The 23,692-nt window shown below is 50.5% G+C and overlaps 2 protein-coding genes across 3 annotated transcripts in view; one reads left to right on the top strand and one right to left on the bottom strand.

Moving 5' to 3' along the window:
- The first annotated feature begins 10 nt into the window (after positions 1 to 10).
- PLEKHJ1 (pleckstrin homology domain containing J1) lies at positions 11 to 9,799 on the top strand. Its single transcript, XM_076359299.1, has 6 exons — positions 11 to 129; positions 1,541 to 1,608; positions 3,342 to 3,408; positions 5,635 to 5,725; positions 5,916 to 5,979; positions 6,665 to 9,799. The coding sequence occupies exons 1-6, from the start codon at positions 36 to 38 to the stop codon at positions 6,728 to 6,730; spliced, it is 450 nt and encodes a 149-aa protein (XP_076215414.1). The 5' UTR covers positions 11 to 35; the 3' UTR covers positions 6,731 to 9,799.
- A 9,913-nt stretch (positions 9,800 to 19,712) lies between these two features.
- Positions 19,713 to 23,692, bottom strand: part of DOT1L (DOT1 like histone lysine methyltransferase) — a 69,832-nt gene continuing 65,852 nt past the window's right edge. The window contains exons 27-28 of one of the 2 annotated variants that reach the window (XM_076359587.1): positions 22,608 to 23,579; positions 19,713 to 21,498 (exon numbers count right to left, since the gene is read on the bottom strand). In XM_076359587.1, coding sequence (XP_076215702.1) covers positions 20,906 to 21,498; positions 22,608 to 23,579 — 1,565 coding nt within the window. In that variant the 3' untranslated portion in view covers positions 19,713 to 20,905. Of the gene's footprint in view, positions 21,499 to 21,968; positions 23,580 to 23,692 lie in introns of those variants that run through there. The other variant, XM_076359586.1, reaches the window with a different exon arrangement.

Below are 23,692 nucleotides of genomic sequence, written 5' to 3'. Positions count from 1 at the left end.
CGTAGGCGGCGGTGGCGGTGGCGGGGGGCCTCGCCATGCGGTACAACGAGCGGGAGCTGCTGTCCCTGGCCCGGCAGCCCGCCGAGAAGGCGGCGGAGGTCTTGATGCGGGTGCCCAAGAAGGGGAGCGGTGAGGGGGAACGACTGGGGAAGGGGGGGAGGCCTAGGCCGGGGGAGGTGTAGGGCAGGGCCGGGCCGGGGGTAACCGGAGGGCCAGGACTGGAGCTGCTGGGGGACAGGGCTGGAGGGGGACTGGGGGAGGGGGACTGGTAGAACTGGGCGCCCCGGGGGGGGCAGGACTGGTGGTACTGGAGGATCGGGGCTGGGGAACTGGGGTAGGGCCAGGGCAGGGCTGGGAGTACTGGGGGGGGGGGGGGGGGGGGGTGGGAGGGGGGGGCAGGACTGGGAACGGGGTGGGAGGACCGGGGAGCACGAGCGGTGGCATCTAGGCCAGGGGGTGCAGGGTCAGGGGGGCCGGAGTGGAGGGACGGGGAGCGGCTGGGGACGGCGTGGCTGGTAGGGGCCGGGAGGGACCAGGGGGTGGGAGGAAGAGGCTCTTCCCCGAAATCTCCCAGCAAATTTCCTTGCAAACCAGCACTGGAGTAGGAGACTTACACCCCCTCCCTTGCCCCGGGCCTTTCCTCCGCCCGAGGACCTGCAGCGTTCTGGTGGACTTTGTCCCTCAGAGGTGACTTCTGCGCTGACAGCCCCAGGCAGGGGCTCCCCCCGGGATTTGGAGCGTTCCCTGGGGGTGGCAGAGGTCCCGTCGGCCGCGTCGTGCGCGTGTCAAGTGACGCGGCGCCGTGGGCTCGCTCTGCCCAGAAGCCACTCGAGAAGCTGCAAAGTGACTTTGTCACCCTGTGGCTGTGGTTCAGCCGAGGGGGCGGATGCAGAGGGTGCCCTTCCCGAGCGGGTGGGGTGTCGCGAGCTCCTCTAGGAGCAAAAGCTGGTGAGAGGTCTGGAGAACTGGACCCCTCACCTAGGCTGGTGAGGGGTCTGGAGAACAAGTCTGCTGAGGAGCGGCTGAGGGAACTGGGGCTGTTTAGCCTGGAGAAAAGGAGGCTCAGGGGAGACTTAACGCTCTCTACAACTCCCTGAAAGGAGGTTGTAGCGAGGTGGGGGTCGGTCTCTTCTCCCAAGGAACAAGCGATAGGACGAGAGGAAACGGCCTCAAGTTGCGCCAGGGGAGGTTTAGATTGGACGTGAGGAAAAATGTCTTTACTGAAAGAGTGGTGAAACATTGGCACAGGCTGCCCAGGGAAGTGGTGGAGTCCCCATCCCTGGAGGTATTTAAAAGACGTGTAGATGAGGCACTTAGGGACATGGTTCAGTGGGCATGGGGGTGTTGGGTTGACGGTTGGACTCGATGATCTTAGAGGTCTTTTCCAACCTTAATGATTCTATGATTCTAAAAGTTTAAACTGTAGCGGAGCTTCCCGGTAGGTTTGGTTGAATCGGTGCCGTGCTGGGCGCTTCCCTCTGCCCCCCCGTGCCGGCTGGCTCGGCCTTTCAGCCCACCTTGACGCTCTCTTTCTTTGCAGTGCTAAAGAAACGCCTCGTGAAGCTTGTTGTCAACTTTCTCTTCTACTTCCGGACAGACGAAGCGGAGGTATGGAATCTGCTTTTTCGTTGTTGCTTGTTTTCCTCCCTCTCTCTTCTTTTTCTGTGAATTGATTGCGTGGGCTTTGTAAAATGGTACGGTAACAGGCTGCCAGAGCCAGGACAGAGCGCCCGCGTTTCCTCTTCCATCTACTCAGCGAATACTCCTGGGAGCGAGGAGCAGCGCTGCAAATCCAACCGCATCTCCCGTGAGCTTGGAACGAATCTTTTAAACAAAACTGTTGCCCCAAAACTGCAAAAGGTGGAGTCTGTAATGTTTGTTTGTAGGACTGTGCCTTATCGTGCCAAACTGTGAGGGGAAGCTTATATTTTGCTCTCCTGGGAGAAGAATTAGCACTGTTTCTTCTTTTTTATGCCAGGGATTTTACTCGCGCACAATGCTCACTGTTACAGGGAAACTTTTGTGGCCGCACCCTGTCGGTATCGTTATTTTGGGCATGCAGACGCCCTGCTTAGGTCTAGGAAAAAAGAAATGAGGGGTGGGAGCTTTGGGTTCTGTTTCTGGCTTTGCCACTGCTGAGATCTAGTGGTTTTTAATGAATCCCTTGATAACTGTTGCTAAAGATTTTCTTCTTGGAAAATGAATATAAAAGCAACCTTAATAATGTGTGTGAAGAAGGGTGCTGTGTGCCCGCTGCTGCTGCAAACAAAGGAACTGGAAAGCTTTTAGTGGCATTTTTAGACTCATTCCCTCATAAATATCTTACCCTGATAATGGCTGAGCTCCTGTTTCCAGAAATACCCTTTTCTCCCTTCTGCCGAAGCGCAGTCGCCGATCGCTGCTTCGCTAGCGCTGCGGTCGCAGTTCTCTGGGTAGGGCCGAGACGCTGAGCAGTCGCTCTGGCACGCGTCTGCGTAAAGACTCAGCTGTGGCTCCTGCGCCGGTGTAGGACGAGGCTTCTGAGGACACGGCCCGTCTCCTTCGCCGCCACCCGGTGCTGCTCTGCTCTCTTCTTTTCTGGTGGTTATTTGTGAGCGCGCCTGTGTGTTCTGATGGAGGGGAGGGGATGTTCTTGAACGGATCAAAAATAGTTCAGCAGGTAGGTGGAGGGTGCTAATGTAAAACAGTTGTGCCAGAAATACAAAGTAAACCAGGTTTTTCAGTATCTTCCCTGCTGCCTTATTTGCCTCTCGCATTTTGTTTAGCTTGGACAAAGGAATTTGCGTGTGGGTCGCTTTTGTTTATGGCTTGTATCACCCTTTGGTTCTCGTGTCCGTGCTCAGTGTGCACTGGCTAGCAAAGAGTACCGACCATGTGTCTGTTTATCCTGAGCTGTTCTAGTTCATCAACACGCTGTTCTTACCCTCTCGCAAGGCTTGAGGACTGCCCTTACGAAGTACAACGGGCGTTGTTCTGTGTGTCGTGTTAAATATTTCATCTTCATTTGATTTACTGAGCAAGGAAGTAAGCTTCTCCGCTGTCTTCGCATCACAGAAACGAATGCTAAAGCCCAGGCTGAATCTGAGCAAGTAGAAATGTTTAACACCTAATTAATGTATGCAAAGTGTTAGAGGTAAGACTAGCACAATGAAGCATGTCAGCAGACACAAAAAGGTCGATTAAAAGAACATGGAACACTCATGCAATTAGACTGAATTACTTTAAAAGTAGCAGCAGGTTATGAAACTTGCTTAAAAGGCACTAGGCAAACTCAGTGGGTTCAGACCAGTGTCGCGCTGGTGGACGACGTGGGTTAAACCTTCTCTCCGGGTCTTTTCCAGCCCATTGGAGCTCTGCTGCTGGAGCACTGCAGGATCACCAAAGAAGAGGAGAACGTCTTCTCAATCAGTGAGTTCTGTGTATGCATTCCCTCTGCGTTTCTCTTACGGCAAATAGCGCTACATAAAAGGAAATGTTTTGCTGCTTAGTTCCTGCTTTTCCCGCTGTTTCTCTGGTGACAGTGGGGTAAGTGCCCCTGGGCCCTTCTCCTCCCCCGTGGGGTTAGTGCCCCTGGGCCCTTCTCCTCCTCCATGGGGTTAGTGCCCCTGGGCCCTTCTCCTCCTCCCCCGTGGGGTTAGTGCCCCTGGGCCCTTCTCCTCCTCCCCCGTGGGGTTAGTGCCCCTGGGCCCTTCTCCTCCTCCCCCGTGGGGTAAGTGCCCCTGGGCCCTTCTCCTCCTCCCCCGTGGGGTAAGTGCCCCTGGGCCCTTCTCCTCCTCCCCCGTGGGGTAAGTGCCCCTGGGCCCTTCTCCTCCTCCCCCGTGGGGTAAGTGCCCCTGGGCCCTTCTCCTCCTCCCCCGTGGGGTTAGTGCCCCTGGGCCCTTCTCTTCCTCCTCCGTGGGGTTAGTGCCCCTGGGCCCTTCTCCTCCTCCTCCGTGGGGTTAGTGCCCCTGGGCCCTTCTCCTCCTCCTCCGTGGGGTTAGTGCCCCTGGGCCCTTCTCCTCCTCCTCCGTGGGGTTAGTGCCCCTGGGCCCTTCTCCTCCTCCCCCGTGGGGTTAGTGCCCCTGGGCCCTTCTCCTCCCCCGTGGGGTTAGTGCCCCTGGGCCCTTCTCCTCCTCCCCCGTGGGGTTAGTGCCCCTGGGCCCTTCTCCTCCTCCATGGGGTTAGTGCCCCTGGGCCCTTCTCCTCCTCCCCCGTGGGGTTAGTGCCCCTGGGCCCTTCTCCTCCTCCCCCGTGGGGTAAGTGCCCCTGGGCCCTTCTCCTCCTCCTCCGTGGGGTTAGTGCCCCTGGGCCCTTCTCCTCGTCAGCTGCCAGTTGTTACTCTGGCATTGCCGTGCCCTGTCCCAAGGACAGCGGTGTTTCATTGCTGGCTGAAACAGTCTGTGTGATTTGCACAGCTGCACGTGAGGAGAGAAGCAGGAACAACAGACAGACCACGGCTTAGTGCTTGTGGAAGTCCCTCTCTAGGAGGGTTTGGTATTGACAGATTGCTGCTTCTGTGCTATTGCATTTTATCAAAAAAAAGTGAGCCTCAGATAAACCATCTGTCGGGCTAATCTAGCACCAATCCTCCCGCCACGCTGTTTGTCCTTGTGTTGATAGCCACGGCTCCAGCTGGCTCGTGGTGTGTCGTCCTTTGTAAGCAGCCTTTCATCCAACAGCTAATCATTGTGCGAGAGGTATGTGGCGAAAATAACAGGATGTTTCTCCAAGGCCATCCCCATATCTTTTGGCCTTGTTGTCGGGCACAGCTGCTTTTCTGTGCAGAGCCTTGTCTCCTCTTTTAGGTGGGAGAGGTGGTGTTCTCGCTCTCTCCAAAGGACCCTCAAACAGCCTGAACATACCGATCTCTCTAAGCACCACGCTCCGAATTTCTGGGGCTTTAGGAGTGTCGAGAGCTCTGGTGAATGAGGATTCCTGAGAAAAGTGTTAAAACCGATGGCAGCCGGAGTCAGGTTGTGTCCCCGCACGGCAGCCCTGAGGGGTTTGATGCAGTCTGACCCACTTATTTCTCAGCAGCAGCCTAGATCTCTGGACTGTGTACTAAAGAGCAGAGCTCTGGGGACAATGTAATTAATTAGATGTCCTGATTCTGTCTTGGTAAAGAACTGGAGTTGCACGGGGACTTGCTTTCCGCTGTGCGCAGTACCAAATTCCTAAAAGCCTCGAGCAAAGACAGGTCAGTGCCTTCTCCGAGTGCGATTTAATTCCTCAGATGGCTGCCCTCTGCATATATCAAAATCACTTCCTTGGGGCCATTTTCCACTTTGATTACTGAATCTCTGGTGACTGTTTGCAAGGAGGCTCGGGGAGTTTCAGTCCCGAATCTGGCCATGTTGGTCCAGTCCAGTTCCGAGCTGTCGCTCTCAATTTGAGAAGTTGCTCTTTCCTCTCTGAAGTCTTTGGCTGCTATGAGCTGAGGAACACTGTAGGCAGCTGCTCCGGGCCAGCCGGGAGCCGCCCAGGGTAAGGGAGAGGGGACAGAGGCCTGGGTTACCAGCTTGTTCACAGATCGTCTTAGTTGAGGAGAGGCACTAATTGTGGCCTGGAAGAGCGGCTGTTGCTGGGGAGGGAGAACAGTGGAGCACAGGCAGCTCTGCCAGGACCTCCCTTAAACCTTTTCCTTATCCCTGGCAGGTTTCATTGAGGAGCCAGAGAGGAAATACTGCTTCGAATGTGACAGCGAAGAGCAGTGTCAGGAGTGGATTGAGGCACTCAAACGAGCCAGGTAGGCTGAGCCGCTAGTGCGAGGTCTGCGCTCTATGCTGTTCATTTTCTGGGATCACCTTGCGGTGAACCCAGGGAGGAAAGTGGTCGTCTCCTCCCAAGCAAGCTTCCCTTCAGCTCTAAATAGCATCTGAAGCTTCTCCACATCCTTTTCTGCTCAGCCTGCCACGTGGTCTGTTCCTGTCTTACAGCTATGAGTTCATGAGGAGGAGCTTGATTTTCTACCGGAATGAGATCCAGAAAATGACAGGGAAGGTGAGTCCCTCGAAGTCGTCTTGTCAGGTGGTGACCGATGGGTTTGGACTGGAGCAGAGGCTGGTGATCTCGGGTGTTGCTGCCAACTGTCCTGCACGAGGCTGTTTGCTGCCGTGTGTACGAAAGAGATCCCGTAGTATAAGCCAGCTCCTGAAGCCATGGTCTCAACAGCCAGACCTGAGAGTCTTCCTCTGCCGAGCAGCCTGCGTTGTCTTGCTCAGCTCCGGCTCTCGTGTGCACACTCTTCCAGTGGTGGAGTGGCCCGAGGTTTGTAGCCGGACAGGTCTGGCCTGGGCTAGCCTGGACTCCCACTGGTTCTCTGGAAGAGTTCACAGGCAGCCCTGGCCAGATCAGAGCGTACGTGGGTTGAGATGCTGCTCACACCTCTGCCAGGCTCCTCGGAGCACCCCTGCTCGAGGTGACGGAGGTGGCTGCGGCTCACCCGTGTGCTCCTGTGCCAGCGTGGACTGAATACAGCCCATGAACCTTCGTTATCTGCCGTGTCCTCCCTGGGGAGTGCTTGACTTTCTGCACCAGAAGCAGCAGCCAAGGGCTGGACTGGGCTAAATCCAGCACACGACTGGAATCGGCGCCCAGCCCAGCCCGGGACTGCAGACTGGTTGAGGGACAGTCCTGCTGGCCTCCCCCCTTGTCTGTGTCTCACTGGTGCCTTCCTGTGCTGCAGGACCCCCTGGAGCAGTATGGGATCTCCGAGGAAGCCCGCTTCCAGCTGGGAACACGCAAGCAATAATCCCCTTGCCTGGGTTGAAGTGGCTTCTGGCCCCGGGTTCGCCCTGGAGGGTCACCCCCGAGCCCCCCGCCTCCAGGAAGAACAGCAGCAGTTCCCCACAGCGGTGGCCAAGTGACTTTTTAATTTATTAGCCAAATAATTTTGTATGATTTTTTTAAAGGGAATTCATTGCACATTCCCACTTGCCCCAGCTGTGGAGGCAGCCGGTCTTAACTGTTCCCTGCAGACTGTGCCCTTGAGCTGACACTGCACCGCTGCGGCGGTGGGAGTCAAACCACCCTGGCTCCCAGCGAGAGCAGAGGAGGCAGGGACTGAGCAGAGCTCCCAGCACCTGCTGTCCTCCAGCGCGGCCCTCCTTGGCCTGGAGCTTCTGGGGCAGGCCCTGGGCCAGCTCTAGCCCTCCTCTTCCTCCCTGTCCCTCTCCTGCAGGGAGCTACTCGTTGTTTCTGGCTCAGGCTCTTCCTGCAGCCTCCAAGGGAGCCATTGAGGGTTGTTCATCCCCCTGCTGTAGGAGGATGCTCCAACTGATTGCATTTCTGTGCTTGCAGGGTTAACCCTGTCATGCCCTCTCCTGTTCATTGCAAAGCCATTTGGGTTGCTGAGACCTGCTAGCAGAGCCTGAGGGCCGGGCTGTTGAGCAAGGAGGAGTGGGAAGCCTTCCATTAACACCAGGAGAGCTCAGCCACAAGCTCCAGCTGACAGGGAGGGGGCATTGACTCCCCTGTGTCAAGGCAGCAGTGTCTGTGCAGCCACGAGCACCTGCCTCTTGGGGTTGTTTTCTTCTTCTCCCTTCTCTGGGCAGGTGGTGCTAATTCCTAGAGGCTTGACAAAAGCTGCAAAGCACAAGGGAGCGAAGACAGGGCTGAGAGAAGTGTGTCGTGATCCTGCCTCTCTCTGCAGTGCTGTGGGCTGGGCTAAGCTGTGCAGTTACTCAGCTTCCCAGAGAGGGAAGCCAGATGGAGAGGTTTGTAAAGACAGGAACTGCTCCACTTTGGCTGGATGAGCTTCAGGGCATGCAGAAGTTAAACCCAGGGAGCTGTGACAGGCATTAACGCTTCATTCCCTGAGCCATTGCTGCAGCTTTTCTCCCCTTTGTGAGTGTCCAAAGGGAGAGACCAGAAAACTCTGCCAAGGTCACAGTGAGCTGCCAGGGAACAAGGGCTGCCTTCCCTGGGGCTCCTGTAACAGAGAGATAAGGAACAACGTCTCCCCTCGAGGCTCTGCACCTTCAGCCATCGCTCTGGCTGCACGAAGGAAAACTGCCCAGGGACGAGGGATGGAAAGACACTCCCCACACCTGCACCCAGGGCTTCAGGAGACCCAGTTTCCTGACTCCTGCAGCAGCAGAGGACGCAGCTGGCTGCAGCAGCTCCCCTGGAACTAGACAAGGAGAAGCTCCAGGAAAGGCCCTTGGGAAGGGTCCCAGGTAACACTGTCAGACAGTTGATGACTCGCTGCTGGGGCAGGTAAACGCAGCAGGAGGGCCTGGCCTGAGCTGGGGGGGGGTTCAGCTGTGGGCTTTGTTCCACCTGGCTAGCAGGAAGGCTGCTCTGCAGCTAACCAGCAGGTGGTAAGCGAGCTGGGGTAGAGCAGCCTGTCCTAGAGCAGCCTGTGCCGTGATCTGGGCTTGAAGGGAAGTTTTGGGTCTCTTCCTCTTTGGCTGGGAGTTAATGCCGAAACAAGAGCCCATATTGCAAGCTTTAGTGGCCTGGCCTTCCCTCTTTACCTCATGCTGCTGGGCACCAGGAGAGTGGCAGATGTCACTGATGGTTTATTTTTAACCTCAAAGCCAAGATTTTTCCTTTCCCTCCCCAGATGCTCCCTTTCCCTCCAATGGTTCCAGGTGCTTGCCCCAGAAATTACCAAAATAAGCAGAGGGGCAGCTGTCCTGCGTAACAAGCTGAGGGCATGACAGGGCAGAAGCAGAAAATAGGGCAGTTTTGAGGACAGATGGCAACTCCAGTGGAAGCAGCAATGAGGGATTAAAAGCAGGAACATACGAGAGCTTGTGCTTTAGGGAATTAGTGTCCTCAGATGACTTTAAAGTGCATTTTAATCCTCACAAGCCTACTCTGCTTTACCTCAGCGCAGGGGCGTGTTCCTGACATGCTGGTGGGGTACACAGCAGCTTTACTTACTGTGAAAAAGAGACTCATCTGTCTGGTCGCTCGAGAGAGGACGGACAGACACATTCCAGGCTCGGCAGCAGGATAACCTGCTGCGCTGCAGCCGCTGTTCCCTCCTGTGTAGCGCGGGCCGAGCAGAGCAGGCGTGGGCTCCCCCACGGCAGGTATCGCAGCTCTCCGCCTTCAGCGCTGGCTTACCAGCAGCGAACGCTTCCGCAGCTCCTGCCAGCCAGTTTCAGAGGCAGAACGTCCACGTCCGAGCTCAGCTCCCCAAGGTTCAGCATTAGCGAATTCTTCAATATGCAAAGTCAACCCGCGTATAAACAAAACCCCGGGAATTCTGCCAACATTCAGTCATTTCTAGCAAACAAAATTGCAGCGCTGCAGCGAGGCTCACCGATTCTGCCAGCCACCTTCAGTAGCTAACAGTGCTGAACCGTGTGCCTTCCAGGACTATCGCTAGCATCCTCTCTTTCCACACCTTTCAGAAGGTGGAGCTGACACCCACCATCTTCACTGTACATAAAATGGGCATTTTATTTAGATGTTATGGGGAACAGTTGGGTGAGCGAGAGAGAATCCCAACACTTATTTAAGAGGCAACAATGACATTTCTTAACTGAATGTAAGACAAATGCTGTGAAGAGTTACACGGGCCAGCGGCAGGCCCAGTAACTTGGTTAGATCAACTTCTAGAATAGTGCCAGGACGCTGGGTTAGGTTTCAGGAGTAAGGGAAGATGGTACTTCTAGACACTTCGAGATCTGCATCGACTGCTGGTGATTTATAGACAATTGTTCATTTTTCATACTCCGGTCACTATGCTTTTTGTGTTTCAGTGGCCTGTTCCAATGAGCGCTGTGTACAGGCTCCCTGAAAGTGTCCTGAAGCCATTTATCTGTTGTACAGTGAACACTTTCCAATAAAAACTTGTTTTAATCTTTGTGGCAGTCAGAGCTGTTCTGAGAAACCGAAACCGCTGGGGAGGGGGGGCTGCAGTGAGCTCAGGGTCCAGCGCAACCTTGGCGGGGGGGGGTGGGGACGGGGACCGGGCATCTCACCCGACTGCTGGCAGCTCCACACCTTGGCACCGCGCTGGAGGAGGCGTCGCAGCAGGGATCAACGACGGAGGAGCAGCGGCTGCACAAGCTTTTGCTAACGGAGCCGAGCACTTGGCAGTAGCGCGTAGTGACAACACGTTCAGGAAGACGAGCTGGGTCAGACTGCTGCTGCAACGTGTTCCCAACGTCTAAAAACCGATCTAGAGCCTTCCCGTGTTCCACGAGCTGCGCAAGCGTTCGGTGAAGCAGGGCCTTCATCTCGTTTTAAGAATCCTACAGCGAATTAGCTTAGAAAGCGTTACGGCCATCACTTCCAAAGTTTGCATACGTTGCCTGGCTGATTTCAGTTTCATTACAGCAGTGAAATTACTGGCTAAAAGGGTAAATGGAAAGTGTCGCTACAGTGGGTCTGTAATGTCACTAGCGTGCTAAACCCCGCGAGCTTAACTGTCCCCAGCTTTGCCAGAGCTAAATGTGTTGCCTAATTCAGGATGCGGGGGAGAGAAGCGGGGGCCTGTCCCTGCCTGCGCCGACCGCTGCCGCGGTCCAGAACGTCTCGTTTGCGGACGCTGCGTGCCGTCCCCTGCTGACGCCTGTCCTGCTGAAGCAGTGAAACTCCACAACAGTACGGTGTATTAAAATACATACACTTTAATATAAAGACAAAACTTCAAAGCATTGTTTCAATTACAAATCAAGGTAAAGACACGAGAAATTAAGTGGAGGGAGGGGAGAAAAAACTAACTCTTACATTGTGGAGAATTAGAAAGGCAGGGTGGAAATATATATATTATACATACATATATATACACCAGAAGAATTCAAACTACTTCTATGGAAGAATGAAAGGAATGACAGGACAACTTACCGGTATTAAAAAAAAAAAAAACAACAAAAAAAAGATAAATTAGGGGAAGTTTGAATTTTAAATAATTCAGTTTAATAGGCTAAATTATATAAACTAATTCCTATTCACTAGGAAACATCCCATATCACTGTTCTAAGAAAATGGGTTTTTTAAAAAATCCATTGAAAAATGGATTTTTATTAGTAGTTAAAAGTTTACTAATCAATTCCTGAGCAACAGCAACCTCATAATCTACTGCTTTCCCCATCAAAGTCCCACTCAGCGAGGGCAGGCTCTCACTCCTAAAAAGTTTAAAGTAGAACAGAGACCTAAAAAGTTGGTTTTCATTTGAAATTGATCGCTTAAAAGATTAATAGGTTAAAAAAGCCAAGCAGGATGGATCAACCCATTCCACCTTTTCCTCGTTAACTCCAGAAACAAGACCCTTCTAAAGAATGATTTGACTGCACCAGAAAAGCAACCAGATGTACCTTGAAAAAACCAAAGGATCACAAACTTGAGAACTTCAGGGTTAGCATCGTAAAACTTGGAATTTTAAGACGAGATTTTGTTTTTAAACTATAAAAACTTAAGAAACCTCTTCAGAAAGAGGGTCGCAAACAGCAAATATACTGGAGAAGTATTTCCCATTTTTTTGTCTCGGGTTTAAACCCTGAAGTTCACAATAATAGCATCTTTTATTGCAATATTCAGTCTAAATAGATATTTATATATTTATAATGCATAAGGATAAATAAAATATGGCACAACGATATTTTTAAAACTGGTAATCCATCTTTTACTGAAAACCTGATATGCAAGCTACGGAAATGTTGAGCAAAAAAAGGAGGAAAAAAATCTTTTAACAGCCATAAAACTTCAAATACTCATACACTGACTACACACCTGTGCTTCCAAAAAATCTAATTCTTGTGACTTTTTCCTCAGTGCTGCAAAGATAGTTCACAAAAACACTGTCTAGTTTCTTCTCCCCAAACTGTGATTTTAAAATACATTAATTGTTGGTTTGCAGTCCACTGTACAACGTCCATTCCTTAACGGAAGAAATCATCGTTTGGAGCTCCCAATGCTTAATCCTCTTTATGCTTTTGGCTCAGGCAAAACAACAAAAGCAGAATTTTTCAAGACAGCCACCTGCGTGAGTTGGGGTAGCTCCCTCCAAGAACAAAACACATCTTCAGGTTTCCATACCCTGTGTTAAAAGGACCGATTTCAACACAGAAAGCAAATGGGTGATACATAGGACTCGATCGACCAAAGCCGCCTTATTTCAGCACTGGGACAAAGCTACCAAGTCCTAACGAACGGCTCTTCTGCGAGCAGCGCCTGTGATCGGCACCAGCCGGCTCCGGCAAGGGACGGCGACCCTGGGCTGGGGAAGCACGTGTTTGATACTAGTGCTCGGAGGTGATCAGCACCAATTCCAGGCCCGGCCAGGGAAGGGCGGGCCACGGACAAGCCTGAGCCAGGAGGGGAGTCTCTGATGAGCAGCTTGAAAACATGCTCCCGGCACTGGAAGTCTCCTCTTCCAGCAATGCGGCAAAACCTTCAGCAAACCGGGGCAGGCAACCACAAAAGGCTGCTCTGTCAGCCTGCAACGTAAAGGCCCAATCCTGCAAACCTCCCCTGGCTGCAGAGCCGCGCTGCTGCCTACAGCGACACCGCTGCTGGGGAACGCCTTCTGCCAGTGAGTCCCTGCTGCAGGAGCGTCACGAGGGCACGGGTCCCACAGGTCCTCATGCAAGGGCCACTGGCGTATCCACAGGAGTCACAAAGAGGTGGGCCCCCTGAATAAACTCGGAGGGGATGAAAGCGCATGCTGGCCCTCAGACTGCTCACAGTGACGCTGTCCCCCACAAAAAACAATCAGCTGAACAAGAGCCAAGTCTACCCCCGCTGCAGATACCAGCTCTGCATCCGCTGATGCTCTCTCCTGCCATGCAATCGCTCAGTCTCTCCTCTGCTTGGACTCTCTTCCAAGTGGAAAAATAATGGGTGGGGGGAGCAGATGCTGCTTTCTACATACACAATCCTAGCAAGAATCAAACCACACAGGTCCCTGGAGGCCACCCCAAGCTGCCTCTCCATGGCCTCGTTACTCCAGAGCAAGAAACCTTCTCCTGGAAGGGGAAGCCCAGCAGTATGGGAAGATACAGCCTCCTCTGCAGGGAAGGCTGGGATGGGACAGAACCTGATCACCACAGGGAGTAAATCCACTGGGGTGTGGAGCGCCTGACCTGCGAACGCTGTTGTAGCCGCACTGCATTTGGCGTGAATCCACGCTGCAATAAAAGCAGGCGAGGCAGACCTGGCTTACATCCATCTCCTTCCTGCTCACACCCCTCCCATTTATTTTCTGAGGCAAAGCAACTATCCCAGATATGTCTGTACAGAGAAGTGTCACCAACGCCTCTCAGAAGGAAACTCTTGTCCCCAAGCAGGGTGAAGGCAGGCACCCACACGCCTGACCACGCTGCACTGAGCCACGCAGTCAACCCCGACCAGCCACGATGGCCAAAGCAGTACTGAAGCAATGCTCCATTTTGAAATGTTACTCAGCTGCAATGGAAGAGCTTATCAAGCCTGAAACCCATCTGCTCAGCAGATTTCAAATGAAGAAGTTACTGGCTCAGGTATTAAGTTTGACTAAAGAAAGAAAAAAAGCTACTCAACACTTTGACTTGAGATTAAGTAACAGAGTGTGACAAACAGTTGGGTGAGTTTCAGGCTGAGGAGTGTCAAGTCCTGGGGATTTGAAAGCTCTCAATTCACAAAACCAGTGACTAGTAGGTCTCTTTATGATCAAGTGATGCAACCTTCCTGCCTGGGGTACTTCAGCTACTGTAGGTGCAATCCCCGATTCAGACCCTACAAGCTCACCTTCATCCCCACGTGCCCATCCCACCAGCGAGTTCCTGGCACAGGGGGAATTCAGGCTTCACAACCCAGGCTGAGCCCACACCCAGAGCCAAGCCAAACCCCAGCGAACAGCGGGGTGAGCACAAACCGTGTGCTAAAAGATAAAGCAGCTATCACCACTAGGAAGGAAGGACACGAGATGGAAGCACAAGAAAATATTTCAACGTTTGTCTGGCCAAGGAGACATGAGTTCCTGCTATTAGAAGAAATTAGTTGGAGACGGGGCGCTCTCTCTAAATGTCACGTACATCTAGGACGCGCTGCACTCCCTGCTGTTGGCAGCTTCCCCTTTGCCTCTCTCCCACTGCATCCACAACCTGAACTAAGATGCTTCCCATCATTATGGTTGTCCAGACCGATCCACACCTTCCTAAAGGAAACGGCCTCGTTTGCACCAAAACAAGAGGCGATGCAGGGACAGCTCAACTTCCCCATCATCCTGCACACCAGCTCGGTTTCAGCAACCCAAGCCTCTATGTCCTCCTGTAATGTTTTCCCACTTTCTCCCTTGGCTACACAAAAAGCAGAGAAATCTGACTGCTGGGTGCCCCAGACACCCCTGGCTAATGGAAGAATTGTTGCTGAATGACTAATCTGCGGCAAATAGCGAGTTTAGGTTTAGTGCTTTTGGAGCACTCCCAGCCTCACAGCACGGTGGGTCTCAGTGGACTGAACCCGGCAAGCGCGAGCCAGAAGTAGCAAATCACCAAAAAAGGAAGAGCGTGCGAGGCTTGTTCCTCAAGGCTGACATTTAGCGGCGGGGCACAGGTTTTGCTCAGCCCAACGCTCAGGAAGTTCCATTTTTTTTTGGCAACGTATGTGCTACAAGATATATTTTAGCTTCCTGATGAGTCCCTCACTGGCAGCAGCAGCGTGGAGGAGAAGGACCATGTGTGACAGCCACGAAACAACTGGACCCAGCAGGATGTGGTAACGCAGAAGGAATTCCTTTTTGGAACTGGCTGTTTGGCTTTGATTACTCAAAAGTATCTCCAATTATTGAAAACAGGTTTCAGACCTCTGGCACAGCACTCCTACAGTAGGGTCACGAGCGTCTTATTCTTGGAGCCATATGGATCAGATCTTAACATCTCAAAGCTATTCCTTCAGCAACCCTACAGCAAGGTAAATGCTCTCCCCATTTTGCAGACAGAGGAGAAACAAGTTGAACTTGCCCGAGATTATGGCAAAGCAATAAAAGATCAGGGAGTGGGGAAGATGACAACACAAATCTCTTGGCAACAACATCTCCCAGCTAACGCAATACTAAGACATCGGTCCAAAACCTGCCCTCGCCTGGCTTCTCATCTCACGCCGCTCCCTACAAGCATTGGCTTATCAGGCACCTTCCTGGAAGCGCAATCTCAGTGGGGATTACTACAAAGATTTAGATTAGAGCTGCCGCGCAAGTGAAGCGCATTGCAGTTGTGCAATGCATCGCAAGGTGAAGGTGCCAACGGTGCCAGGCGTGGGTGGAAGACACTGGCAAGGCCAGAGCAGCTCCAGACTCCTGCAGCGTGGGCTGCCAAGATGGAAACATCAGGTCACTGGGAATGACAGCACTGAGGAGATGCAGAGGTAGATGAAGGCCCGGTCCCAGTGGACCCCAGGAGGCTGAAGCAGATGCTCAGCAGGGTTGGCCGACAGACTGAATCCCTTTCAAGTACGTCCCAACTACACGTTTATTCCTGGGTCAGCATCTGGTTTCCTTTTGCCTTCCCAGATGACGGCTGGAGAGTCACAGACTCCAAAATGCTGGGTAGTTGAAAACGTCTTGATAGCACACGTGTGCTCAGCTACAGTGAGCGGGCTTGTGCTGCTGATCTCCAATGGCTGCTCGTGAACAAGTCCTGCAATAGACACCGGCTGACTACCCATCACCAAAGCACCCGCTACCACAGGTGACACCGAGGGACAGAGGGGGTTTTTGCTTTTCCACAACACCCACTGGAGAGCGGATGACGAACTCCTTGCCCGGGGCCTTTGCTCCAAAGGGTCATAGAATCATTTAGTTTGGAAAAGACCTTTAAGATCATCAAGTCCAACTGTAAACCTACCACTGCCAAGTCCACCACTAAATCACATCTGATGGTTCTGTCTTGCTCCCCAGACACCGATTCCTGAAATGCCGTGAACCTCGGGGCAAAGCAAGTCATTCCTGCAACAAGGATCCAGCCATCCTCTTCAGCCGAGGAGTGCCAGGAGCCAGCTGGGCGATACGGGCCTCGAGCAGGCGTTGGAAAGCACAGCAGGTTTGACAGAGCTCTGCGAGTCGGTTCCTTCTCCAAACAGGCATCTTTTTGCTAGTGTCCTGTGAGCGCCTCGGGTATGAGCACAAGTGAACCCTCCCCATACAGAACAAGCAATGGCAGCCGAGTTCTCTTGCCAGATGTCTTCTGCAGTTTGAGATGAAGTGGGGCACAAGAGGTCCAAGGAGCACTGTATCTTGGTCCCTTTTCAGAAAAGGATCCGATAAAAGCAGAGTGATTAAAAGCTTCTACTTGTATTTCCTCATCTCTCTCATCGGGGATATAAATGATAGGGGGGGGAGATGTAGTTAAGGCGGCTGCCCCTCCAGCAATTGCTCAGGCACAGCCTACCAATTTAAAACCTTCAAAGACCTGAGCACTCTGCCATTTGCTGGGAAGGATGCTAAGGCAGCTCTGCAACTTCCAGTTACCCAAGGATCTGGAAGCAGCTAGAGCTGCCCAACTCCCAGCTGCAAGACATCTGGGTTACATTGTCTTCCTGGATTCCAGGACATAACTGTGTACAGCTTCTACTAGAAGCTACTGGATGTTTCTCAGCTATCACCCTCTGAGCATTTTTGCCCTTTTGCAGGTTTTCATCTTGCTGTTAATAACTCAGCAGGGCGCACTGCTGTCAAGTCCTCTCCCACATGCAAAGCAGAAAACAAAACGTCCCTCATTTCCAGGGCTATCAATCCCTTCCCTTTCCAGTGAATAAGAAGGCAAAGTTAGATCAACAGTTTCTGCGCACAGAGGCTGCCTATGGAAGACACACTTACAAATCAACAAAAGAACTGCACTTTGTCCTACATCTCTACTAAGATTGCCGGGGATGAGGTACAGAGAAAAGGGCCTAACTGAACTCTGTAGAGGGTAGGAGCTGTTACGGCACCTCTCCCCCACCACTCTCTTGAACACGGCCAGCATGGCGCTCACAACCGTTCCTCCTGGATCCAGGTAGCAGGAGAGAGCACACGAGGGCGGAAGCATCTTGCCTACTTGAAAAACAGAGGCAGGAGTTAAACAGCTAATGCGTTCAGCCCAGCTTTTTGTGACCGCGGGATGCTCCATCAGGTGGCTGGTAAGGCAGGGCTCAAGTCTAAGGTGAATGTCTGATTGCTGGAGGTGGGAGACTCATTAGGGAGCACTAGCGACCTAGAAGGGATTTAAGGACAGTGAGCGCCTCTGACGCAGAGCAGTCAATGCTGCCCCTCAGAGCACCGGGGCTAGCAGGCAGATGTTTCCCAAAGCCTAAATGTGTTTTTCTTCTAGTCATTTTGCTGTTGCAATTCCCCTTCTTTTACTGTAGTTTCCTTTATTGGTGCTTGGTCCAGTCTGAACTACAGACCAGCGTGATTTCTACTTAATAAATCATCCTTCTCCTCACTTTGTGCACTTGAATAAATAAGTTTTTACAAGTTTACTGTGCATTGTACAATCTAAAAATAAATGAAATAAAGTATATGAAATTTATAATTTTTCATCACATCTCTATAAAATACAGCCGCTGCTCCGAGCGGCACTTTCTGTACACAGAACACCAAGTCACAATACAATTAACTGCACCAGTTTGATAGTGTGGCAGCACGGTAAGCTAGATTGTGGTGTTTTTGTGAACTACCATTTAGACCTACTTAAAGCAAAGAAATACAAAAGCAAAATGCACTTCGTCAATAAATGTACACAGCTAAGCCATTTCCGAATCAAGTATCAAAACCCTACTAACAGAATACATTGTACTTGGAACAAAAACAACAAGCTGAGAAAATCTGCTACCTGCACCAGTACAAAAGCACTACGTTCAGTCTTCCCAACGTTGGTAAAAAGGGCCTGACCAATACCAGTGATTATGCACCCTGTTCATATGCCAATGACATCCCAAAACAAGTTACCAGACTAGCTACCAAAATTCACAGTGACTTGAGTGCCACCAGCAACTGCAAATGGCCCAGTGAAGTAGTTCGAATGGGGCAGGGCTTGAATTTCTTCTGCTCAAACTGTGCCTGCGTTGGCTGAGCTTGCCTGGGCCACCCCAGGTACTCTAGCTGCCACTCCAGAGGGGAGTACTGAGTTCTTGTTTGTAACGAACACAACTAAAAACCACCCAGTTAACACAGCGCCTGGCTCGGTTCAAATTAAAAGAAAGCATTAGATAGAAGACTGCCTTTCTCTGTAGCTCACACTGCCGCAAACCAAGTGGAATTTGGTATATGAACAGAGTAAGTTGAATAAATAAACTGCAGACCCTTCTGAGAACTGGGTTTGGCATTGGTCAACCCTCCAAATTCAGCACCAAGGATTCAAACTAGAGGCACAGTTCTGACGGATGAAATAGCACCGAGAGGAGGCTCTTTATATCTCTGCTGGTGTGCCAGTCCTTTATTATTCAGAGAATTTAATAATAAGTTGTATTTGTGATTCTAGGTGGAATAAAATAAGTCAAAATTGTTTTCACTTTAAAAAAAGATAAATACTTTATCTAAACTATCAACAATACAAACTGGAGCTTTAAGCATTTCTTTTGCCTTTTTTTTTTTTCTCCTTTTTTCTTTTTTACTCAGATTCACAGTAAATATTTTCTCTGTTGTTTAGGTCTTTTTATGTTTTTATTTTGTCCAGTAGTAAGAGAGTAGAAACCCCTGCACAGGCCAGGTGAGCACCTTTCAGTGGAAGCCGAGTGAAGTTGGTCCACGTTGTCCTTGCATAGGTCACATTGGGTTGAGGTAGAAATCCTAGTTACCTGCACAACAGGAGGAGAGGAAGAGACTCATCTAAATAAAAGACAAAAATCTACTGTGTGTTAGATGCGTCAATCATTTCTACATTGCTCCAAGACCTCGTTAGCCAGCAAAGGAGGAGCAACTCTTGACCCAACCGCAATTAGACAGAAAGGATGCCTCCAAGAGCGACACGCAGCCCCTCCTGGCTATTGCAGTTTTTAAAACTTTCTGGCAGTGTAACCATCTTGAAGTCTGTCCTCCTGTGACCAACCTCGAAGGGGGGGGGAAGTGTTGCCCCACTTCACCTTTTTCTAGCACACACTAATCTGCTTTGAATTTTTTATTACCCTGGGGGAGAAACATTATGAGAAGCAAAGCAGTTTATTTTAGCCCCCGATTCCAGATTTCACCCTTGGTTCATCAAGGACTCTTGAGCACACGTATTCACACCGAAGTCAATGAAATGGCTCAAATATTTGACCTATGTTCAAGAGTCACACGGAGCGGGACCACAACTACGGTACGTCTGTCATACACCATCTCCTGGTAGCATTATTTCTGCTCCTTTGCTCCACAATCCAGCTTTGTCATCCAGCTACTTTTCTCCATACGTCACTTTTGTGCCTTGCCTATTTTGCTCAGAACCTTTTTGCGACAGGGACCGTCACATCCGATGGTATGGAGTCTAGCTCAATATGACCTCAGTTCCAGATAAGGCAACTGCTTCAGCAGAAGGCTTTCACACTGTTCTCGCTTGAGTCGCTCACGTATACAAAACCCCAAGCCTAACCCTCCTTGCCCCTTTTCCCCCATCTTGTTTCTATTCAGGGTCTTTCAAGCCCATTCTGTAACCACATCACACTGTTGGTCTCTGCTGGCACGCAGGGACCACATTACTCAAAACTCTTCCTCAGCCTCACTTTCTTGTATAGAAGGACGGAGGTAATACTTACGTGCCTCACAAAAGCCTAATGAGGATTTGTTCGTGTCTGTGGAGCAATTTGATGATGAAGACACTATACACAATGCACAATCAAAAGAATCTCTCAGGTATATTGTAATTGAGTCATATGTTTTATAAGCGGCAAAGAGTATTCAACCATATATTGTATGTAGCTTTGGTATCAGTGAACAGCAACAACATCAAAGACCTACAAGAAAAGCACGGAGCAAGCTCTGGGGCCTAACATACTGATTTAAGTTTGCAAGCACAAGTTGTTACATCAGGATGCCACAGAGTATTTTCATGAACAACAGTACCCAACTCTGTGGTGGTACACTTTATTCTGGAGTTGCTCTAAAGACATATAAATACCTGCTTCAGTAAAAATGCATACAGTCTCCGGAAACCCTCCTCTCTTCTATGGCCCCAGCCTTTATGAAGCATGGACGACAGTTAACCCTGCAGATTCCCTATGTTCTCATTCACAGTCTACTCAGTAAGCCAGTGATTGCTAAGTGAGCATAAATACAGCATCTGATGGAGTCTGTTACTGTTAGCCCTAGCAGGCAAGTCCAATAAAGCTGCAGTGCACAGATAAATTACAACCCTTCTTTGATACCTGTGGTTGTGTTTTCCATTGATGCAGGGGGCACATTAACTGCAATGCAAGACCAGTGCATTTGCTCTCCAAGACAAAGCTGCAGCTTGTAACCTAGAGATTTTTGACTTTATGATTATTTAGAGCAGCTGTTGTTGACTGACAGTAAAATCAAGACCACCGCATTGCCACATACAGTCACAAAGCAGCACCATCACGCATCCTAACGCTATGCAAACATGGACTTGTGGAGGTGCAACAGTCTGTGTCGGAGGGCAAGAAGAGGGGAGGGGGGAATCAAAGTAGGAAACAACCACTTCCAATAGCTGTATAAAACCATACTTAAAAAATAGACATTTCCTCCTGATTACTGATCTTCAGAAATAAACGTTTTCATGAAGTGATCTCAACCTGAACATAATCCTAATGTCAGATGAGACAGACCAGAGTTACTATTGTGAGCACTCCTTGTCGAGAAATCCTGACTCCCAGAACAGAGAGCATTAAGACTCCATCCTCTGCCATCAGATTATTTGCTTCCCACATTTTAGAGGTCTCTCTGTTTCACAGAGCCCATCCCCAACCTATCTCTGAAAAGGAAGAAGCATCATTCAGCATCTTGTACAAAACTCCTCTTTTTTTTTCTCTAGCCTTACCTTACAAAATAAGAACTGTTAGCTAAGCAAGCTCTTTATCGTGGCTTAACCCCAGAAAGGTGCGAAGCATAAGGAGACTGCATGCCAAGTGTAACCCACATAGCGGACGTGCCAGCTGCGTTGGACTGCGTGATCATAGGCGCGGACTGTGCCAGCGCCAAACGGGGCAGAGGCGGGTGATGGACTGTAAAGGAGGGGCGGGAGGTTTTGTGCTGGAGAGAAGCTAGCTTAATAGACAAAGAAGCATTAGCAGATTGGACAGAAGCAGCAGAAGAGGATGGCAAAAAAGCTTCGCCAGGTGGGATGGATGGCAGGTTCTGCAGAAGCGCAGGCTCGGAGTTAGAAGCAAGTAATGGAGGAGGTGGGGGCAATGAAACGTTAGGAGGGGGCGGTGGAGGGGAATGGAAAACAGATTGCACTGGCGCTCTGTTGAGGTGCTGAGCAGATCTAGTCTCACTAGATGTTACTAAATTAGAGGAAGGGGGTGGGAAGGATGAGGATGAGGTGCTGGCAACAGCCTGCAGAGGGTTTAAGCTTAGCACTGTGCTGCTAGAGACAGCACTGCTGCTGAAACTGGCTCCAAATTGATGAGGAGAGGAGGCAGAAGGCACCGCATGGTTAAAAATACCTGCAAACAGGAGAGAAAAACTCAGCTTCAACAGATGGGCTTTGTACAGTCTCAAGTGACAAGAGAAACAAAACAAAAAAGCAAAAAAAAAAAAGAAAAAAGCAAAATTATAATAGTTACAGCCACATACAAAAATATGCAGCATGAGAAGGCAGCAAGCAATGAGAGATAATGGTGCAGGCCAGGAGGTACAAAAGATTTCACTTACCTTTCCTACTGCCAACCTCTAAATGCCACGAGGAAAAATGGTCAGACCCAAGAACTGTCAGTTCTATACCACACGGGTAGACTTTTGATGAGATTACGTGGTCTCTAGAGTTGTTTATCTGAAGACTCAAACTGCTGCTCTTCCCTCCCCACCCTCCTGCTTTCCCACTTAAAGGGCAGCAGAGGGGAGATTGTATTTCCAGCAAATCTATGTGCTGAGAGATGTGAGAGTTAGGATTTCCCGACATGGTGCCTGAATGATTATGGACAGGTAAGAAAAACTGCCTTGGACACTTAGTAACGGCAGGTTCAGACTATCTTCTAGTCCTGCCAGCTTGTCTCCGGTTTGGGCCACAGAAGCCAAGCCTGTGCAGAATCCCAGAAGTGCAAGGTGCATATGGCATTGCCCTTCCTGGCAAAGAAATGCTCTTCACGTCCATTCAAGAGCCAGAATGCTACGCAAATTCCCAACACCATCTCCTCTGAAGAGGCACTGATGTTTTGCTCTTCCTGGATCACGCTAAATCCATTCAAGGCCTAATCTCAACCTTTACTCAAGTTGACAAGTTAGAGATCCTTAACTTGGTACCATGACAAGTTAAATCTTTTACCTGCAGGCAGACCTAAGTTGGTTCCAACACAAGCATACATTACAAAATCACAAAGTCTGAGTGGATTCTTTCATTAAGGTGATACAACAAGCTCATCTAGTAGACAAAGCTCACGAGATTTCACTGTGGGGATCTGAACTCATCCTAGCATTTCCGAGAGATAGAGGAGACTGGTTATGTGGGACAGATCTGCTTCACATCCTGCAGAAGTGAAAGGGTTTCACCCCTGGAGAGGCAGTGTCAGACTTTCCTTTAGGCCCTGTCTTATACCAGAGAAAGAGTTCTGCCTACCTCCAACTGTTCCACCTGTAACCCCAGGAGAGAAGTTCCCCATAGTGTGAGAATTAGTCAGTCTGGTTGCAGCTGATGACACGTGGACCAGACTGGCAGCAGCTGGCATTGAATTAAATAAGGACTGCAATACTGAGGAATTTGTCATCGAGTTGAGGTTTGCTTGCAAGGCCATGGGGCCGAGGGGGAACTGCGATCCAGTGGTCAAAGTGTTTAGGAAAGGATGGTGCGTCTGAACAGAAGATGCTGGGTTGCCTGCTGAAGAAACAGCAGTAGAAAGGCTTTTACCATTCAGAAGGCCACCAGACGAAACAGCAGCAGAAATGAAAAGGTTGTGGCCATTTTTAAACTCCACGTCTCGGTCCCTTCCTTTGCCGACCTTTCCGTTATGCTGCAAAGAGTTTTTTTCTGAAGAACCCCCAGTACGAATGCTTATTTCGCTGATCTCTTTGCCTTTGACCCCTGACCGATTTAAGTCTTCTCCTTTCGTGCCGCTGAGGCCTTCGAGTTGCCTCTTGTTCAAAAAAGGATTCGTTTCCGATACTCCCACATCTTTGCTTCGCTGTGACTGGAAACCCAGGGAGCAGTTGGAAGTCGTCACGTCTGAAGCCTTATGCGGAAGAGAAGCACCATCGATAAAGCTGTGTAAACCAATGTCAGTTGACAGTCCACCATTGTACGTGAATCCGTTAGTGGAGTTTGTACTAGGGCTGAGCCCATCTGCCCCAGACGAGGGCATGGCAATGCTTTTCCTTGTGTGTGCTGTGATCTTGGCGTCGATGGCAAGGCTATCCTCGGAGGACGGCCTGAAGGCAAACAGCGAATTCTGGCTCAGAGATGAAACCGACTGCAAGGGACTATCTGTAGTTTTGGTCAGGTTGATGTCCGATATTGGTGAAAAAGTAGATTTCCATTTACTGCTATTCATGTTCTCGTTGCTTTGTGCTTGTTTCCTCCCAGATAAGCTGCCACCTAGTTTGGAAGAAAATTTGTAAGTGTCAAAAAACAGCATTCACTGCATCTGCTCATTAAGAACAGGGTTTTATCTTTCAACACCCATATTTTATCAGTCTGTAATTCTATTT

This window comes from Aptenodytes patagonicus, chromosome 25 (assembly GCF_965638725.1).
Source record: "Aptenodytes patagonicus chromosome 25, bAptPat1.pri.cur, whole genome shotgun sequence".
Taxonomy (NCBI): domain Eukaryota; kingdom Metazoa; phylum Chordata; class Aves; order Sphenisciformes; family Spheniscidae; genus Aptenodytes; species Aptenodytes patagonicus.
This window is presented reverse-complemented; position numbering and strand designations above follow the sequence as displayed.

Excerpts from the sequence above, each read along its gene's own strand:
- PLEKHJ1 (XM_076359299.1), top strand. The coding sequence starts at position 36 with ATGCGGTACAACGAGCGGGAGCTGCTGTCCCTGGCCCGGCAGCCCGCC. Across the intron at positions 1,609-3,341 it reads TCCGGACAGACGAAGCGGAG|CCCATTGGAGCTCTGCTGCT; the intron begins GTATGGAATCTG and ends GGTCTTTTCCAG. Across the intron at positions 5,726-5,915 it reads GAGGCACTCAAACGAGCCAG|CTATGAGTTCATGAGGAGGA; the intron begins GTAGGCTGAGCC and ends CCTGTCTTACAG.